The 6000-nt window shown below is 35.4% G+C and overlaps 1 protein-coding gene across 2 annotated transcripts in view; it reads left to right on the top strand.

Annotated features, from left to right (window-relative positions):
* The first annotated feature begins 1721 nt into the window (after positions 1-1721).
* Positions 1722-6000, top strand: part of dvl3b (dishevelled segment polarity protein 3b) — a 57471-nt gene continuing 53192 nt past the window's right edge. The window contains exon 1 of one of the 2 annotated variants that reach the window (XM_083552973.1): positions 1722-2430. In XM_083552973.1, coding sequence (XP_083409099.1) covers positions 2270-2430 — 161 coding nt within the window. In that variant the 5' untranslated portion in view covers positions 1722-2269. The remainder of the gene's footprint in view (positions 2431-6000) is intronic. The other variant, XM_083552974.1, reaches the window with a different exon arrangement.

The following is a 6000-nucleotide window of genomic DNA, read 5'->3' as shown; positions in this document are numbered from 1 at the left end:
AACCTTTCTTTAATGGATTTTTTTTTAATCTGTCTCTTTGTTAAAATAAACCTACCATAAAAATTCTAGACTGTAAATTTTTTTTTTAAAGGGGTACATTTACAAAATCAATTGGGGATCAAATAATTATTCCCCCCACTGTAGGTGTTCTATTCTCCTAATTCTGCTTTTGGTTATATGTCAGTAGTTTTAGGGTTTTTAATTTGTCACAATGATTTTTCATATATATATATATATAGTGCAGTGTATTTTTGTGCTGTTTGTACAAATTGTTTTGAGAAATGCACTTACTGGTTACTTAAGAATGATTCGAGAAATGCTCCAAAGCAGCTGAGAAAAACTGTAGTAGGTATTTTATTTAATATAAAGTGCAATTAATTTTGGGCAGAAATATTCTTCTGTTTTGTATAGAGACTGCTCTGTAAAAATTTGATAAGGATTTATTGTGGTCAATTCACTGAGAATTTGATCACGCATGTAAAACCAGACAGGGGGCGCAATGGTACTTCCTTACACATCTGGCCAGGGTTGCCAGATTTAATAAAGAAAAGAAACATCATATTGTCAAGATATTGGTCTGGGAAAGAAGTCAAGTATATATATTTATTTTAATTTTTTTCACACATGTAAATGTACTTTGCAATGACAATAAAGCTCTATCTATCTATCTATCTATCTATCTATCTATCTATCTATCTATCTATCTATCTATCTATCTATCTATCTATCTATCTATCTATCTATCTATCTATCTATCCAAAGATTCACAATCATAATTTTAATAGTACCAAATAACTCCGCTAATTTGTCATTTAATTAAAACGACAGTTGGGTGACATGAATAGGCAACAGATTTATATAATTATGTATGCATGTATTTGCATGCTTAATTAAAAAATAAAAAGATTATTGCTTCATTAAAAAAACCATGGTATAAAGATTTTTGTGTTTCATTCACAAAACATTGTTCTCATTAGATCCAGGAATTAGGAAACCTGTGTAAATAATTTTATTTCTGTATATAAATGTGATTTTTAATACACCTTCAGTGGTTATTCTTAATTGTTACAATTATAAATTATACATTAATACCAAAGACTACAAAGAAGGAATACATATGGAATTATGTAGTAAACCAAAGTTTCAGTTCACATGTGTGCTTTTTTTTATATGTGACATTTCTTGCCTTCTTGTTGTGCTTTAGACCATCAGTTGTCTTGTGCAGATGAAATAGAATAGAGTTAATAACCCTGTTAGTGTTATCACAACATTAATTGACTACAGAATTCCATATATGTTCTGTCATCATTTTAGTGTCTTTACTTTTAGTTTATAGTGTTGACTACAGCAGAAATAAAGAAGGAAAAAAACAACAAAGAAGAAGGCATGTCCGATATTTATTTATTTAAATGAAAATTTTTAAATGTACATGTTTATTATAATGACAAATAGAAACAAGCAAAAGTGGGCGGAGCCTTAATTGGTGCCATTTATTTCAGGTAAATCATTGAAATAGCATGGGGGGTAAAAAAAAACACATTTCTGTTAATTTTTTTTTATAATTATAGTGTAAAACAATACATTATTCAGTTCATATTCAGTTCATTAAAACAAAAATCATAAACGATTGACATGAACATGTGAAACTCTTTTTCCTGTAGTGATTTCTTTAATGTTGAACACTGTGCAATCTGGCAACCCGACAGCTGTTCCATAGGGACAGAGGGAACGCAGTCTTGTTCACGCAGAGTCCGTTGTGAAGCGGACCGCTGTTGTTGTTGCTGCTGTCGCTGCTGCTTCTCCGGACAATACCAAAGCAAAAGATTATTACAATACCAGATGATTTAGCATGTTCGTTTCGTTCGCAGTTTTTATTAAACATATACGTTTTTATATCAGTTAGATAGTATAAGAATTCCAGTACAAGTTTACAGGCTATTAGGAATTGCTTGTAGTTTATTACGGTGTATTGTTATATAAAGTAAACGGATTTATCAACAAAAACGGCTGACATTATCAAACATTTGTAGGAATATTAAAAAATATATTATTTTACCCTAAAGACTGAAGTTTATTCCGTGGATATTTCAACTGTAATATTCTAAAAAAAAAAAAAAAAAAAAAAAAAAGTGTTGCAGCGCAGAATTCCACTGAAAAGAGCTCAGCGGTTTACCGGACCAGCCTTCACCGGCGTCCCGGCGCCCAGGAGCGGCTTCGGGAGGTACGCGAGTCCCGATGCTCCCGGCCTTCTCCACCCCAGCGGGCCGCAATGGGGGAGACGAAAATTATCTACCACCTGGACGACCAGGAGACTCCGTACCTGGTCAAAGTGTCAGTCCCGGCCGAAGAAGTCACTCTGGCACACTTTAAGCAAGTCCTCAATAAACCCAACTATAAATTTTTCTTCAAGTCAATGGACGATGATTTTGGGTAAGATTTTCATTCTCTGTCCTTAGAAGACACTTGTTTGGGGGGGGGGGGGCACGTTATCATTATTATTATTATTAGTCTTTAAATCTCATCATGTGACATTCTTGCCATTCACACAGCCTGGTTTATTGTTTAGGAAACCGGTTTGGATTAAATGGAAATAAAATAAAGGATGTTTACAGTCTATAGCTTGAGATGAAACATAAATCTTAGTCCCTTTCAAATGCTAAACACATGATGGAAATGGGAAAGATCTTTGCTATATATGGATAGGATTGGGTGTAGGGTTGGCATGTGCAAATCTGAAGTGTTTTTCTTTTGCTGTTTCTTTTTTTCTTTCTCTCTGAGGAGGTCTGCAGGGTTTCTCAGGTCAACCAGACAGACAGACTCTTTGCGGGAAAGCAGAGAAGAATAAGAGCCCTGTTGGTGAAAGAGTGAGGAATGAGCCAGGCTTGGCACTTACTCTGTAGGACAGGAGGGGAATTGGTGAAAGTCATTTAGGGAGAAATGATCCTCAGCTTGGATTTAATGTTATGCATCTGGATGGATGGATGGAGTGTAAATGTAATCATATGACAGGTCTGATCATTTGAGTGAATGATATCCGACCTGAATGTGTTTATTTGGCAGGTCTTTTTTTTTTAAAATTCAATTCACATTTATTTGTAGAGCGCTTTTAACAATGGACATTGTCCCAAAGTGGCTTCACGGCAATAAATAGGTTATAAAATATGAACCTATAATAGTTACTACCTATAATTTTATCCCTTATCAGTTCATCCCTAAAGAGCGAGCCAGTGGTGACAACAGCAAGGAAAAACTCCCTGAGATGGTATGAGAAAGAAACCATGAGCAAAACCAGACCTCTTCTGGGTGGCACAGACATTCATTCATCATAGCTTCATCATTGTTGAGGTGTCCTCAGTGATCTTCGCTTATATTGCAGTCCTAAGATATATTGTGGAACCATCTACAGCTGCACCTTGTGGTCTCCAATTGAAGAGAACTCCATCCAGAAGTAGGGAGTTAGAAGGAATCAGGCAGATCTGAAAAGAAAGGAACAGGATCACTGGCACCTTAGGAGCATGTTTAACCAGACAGACAGACAGACAGACAGACAGACAGACAGACAGACAGACAGACAGACAGACAGACAGAGAGAGAGAGGTTGGGCTAATCAGGACTAGTCAGATTGGGCTAGTTTTAGCGATCCTTCATTTATAATTTATTTTGGATGAAATTGAAGTACGATATAATGAAATAACACAGCTATGTTAATCCCTACTGGGAAAATAAGGCCACATAAGGAAAAGATAAAATAACGCATAAATTGCAGATTTGACGTGAACGATAAGAAACGCGTTCCCTTTTTTATTTCGAGATTCCATTTTTTTTTTTTACTGAGATTTTTAATTCCCATTTCAGTTGTTTTGTACGGCACTCACCCAAAAAAAACCCCACGTGATCTGTTTTATCCGTGACAACACTTTCAAGCGTTTTCCAAAAACGAATCGTTCACACTGAAATATCTGAAAATACTGTATATAGCTTATATATCGCTACATTGCATACAAAACGTACAGAACTTTGGTTTGCTATTCTATTTGGTTTGCTTTGAATGAACATGACAATTGTTGACAAAAGTAGTTGCCGTTGGTAACACTGTAAGGTTGCAAAGTCAGCAAAAAATGTCATCAGCATCTCGTTTGTTGCAAGTTGTATGAGTCACATAGCTATAAAAATGTCATTGTTTTTGTTCCATTTTCTCAGTCTGCATGACAACTTGAAAGCGACATTTTAAAAAATTGATCCTTCTTGGAGGGAAAACTTTGGTTATCGCTTTTCTTAAATGCTGTCTCAATGAGGTAAGAAAGCCAAAAAATGGTAAAATAGTATACGGGTGAATTGTGGACATAATTAAAGATTAAGTTCATTGGTTAACAATTGATCTTCTGGCAGTAGACAACGATTAAAATAATATATATATATATATATATATATATATATATATATATATATATATATATATATATATATATATATATATATATATATAAAATTATTTTTTTTTCCTCTCAGTAATATAAACGTGATTATATTGAGCATTATATTATAAAGGAATAAAAAAATAGGATAGTTTATACAGAATTTATACAGGAAGTAAAACAACCACTCTACAAACGTGGTGTGCAGAAAAGCATCTCTGAACACTTGGTCACCACAAAAAGATCACCCGTCCTTTTTCCTGTCTTCGACTTCCTTGTTGCTGTCCGCTTGTTTCTTGTTTTTGGTTGAAAAGAGTCAAACATGGATGTGGTCTTGTGCTCATCCACTTGTGCTTTTCTGCTGGTTATTTGAGGTACCATCACTTTCTCGTCTGCTTAAACTAATCAGGCCATTCGCATTCTCAACTGCTGCTTTCTGAATGTTTTTTGTGTTTCGCACCATTCTTTCTAAACCTGACTGTTCCCACGTGAGCTGCAGCGAGCATAATTTTACCTACAAAATCGAGTCATCAAGGCTGCATTAGTTATTTATGATATAAGCATCGAGTCATTTCCTACACAGACATGTATTAGGGTATTTGAGGCAAATTTTCTTTGTCCCTCACCCTGCAAGATTTGTCTTATTAGCCTGATTGTTTCTTGGGATAACTTTGAGACCTACTGACAGTACATGAACTTTACAAAGAACTATAGTAGCAAATAGGCAGCTTAGTGCTGTAATAATTCTTCTTTTTTTCTCTCTCTCTCTCTGGAGGCAATAGCTTTTGTTCCTGCTAGCTTCTTAGACTTATACCCTTTTACTTGTGGTACCTTTACAACACATCACTGCCATAGCCTTTATATTTATTCACTGTACGTTTATATATGTGTGTGTACATGAATTACATATACTTACATATTTATCTGCACTTGTCACTTTGCACAATTGCTACATTTTGCACTTCTGGTAGATGCGAAACTGCATTTCGTTGCTGTACAATGCAATTACAATAAAGATCTATCTATCTATCTATCTATCTATCTATCTATCTATCTATCTATCTATCTATCTATCTATCTATCTATCTATCTATCCATCCATCCATCCATCCATCCATCCATCCATCCATCCATCCATCCATCCATCCATCCATCCATCCATCCATCCATTTTTTTCTGAGAGTGCACTTTAAACATGCATTATATGGACAAATGTATTGGGACACCTGACCTGATTTCCATCTCAATTGTTACCAGATAGTAGGAAGGTCATAAGTGTATAGGATGTCTTTGGATGTATTAGATTGGTTTTGAGTGATTTACTACAGAGCTCTGACCTCAGCCCTGTTAAACATCAGAGATCAGAGATGAATTGGAACCCAGACTGCACCCCTTCACCTTAAATTAGTACCTGGATTTACTACAATTCTTGTGGCTGCATGAGCACAAATCTCCACCACAACATCTAGTGGAACATCTTCCCAGAAGAGTGGAGGTTAAATGTGGAATGGGGTGTGCGAAAAGCACACAATCTTATGGTCAGGCTTCTACAAAGTTTTGTCCCTTTTGTGTCTGATGCGCTGTA

Source organism: Silurus aristotelis, assembly GCF_946808225.1.
Source record: "Silurus aristotelis genome assembly, chromosome: 10".
In the NCBI taxonomy this organism is placed as follows: Eukaryota; Metazoa; Chordata; class Actinopteri; order Siluriformes; family Siluridae; genus Silurus; species Silurus aristotelis.
The sequence above is the reverse complement of the archived record's forward strand: the minus strand, read 5'-3'. Positions and strand labels throughout refer to the sequence as shown.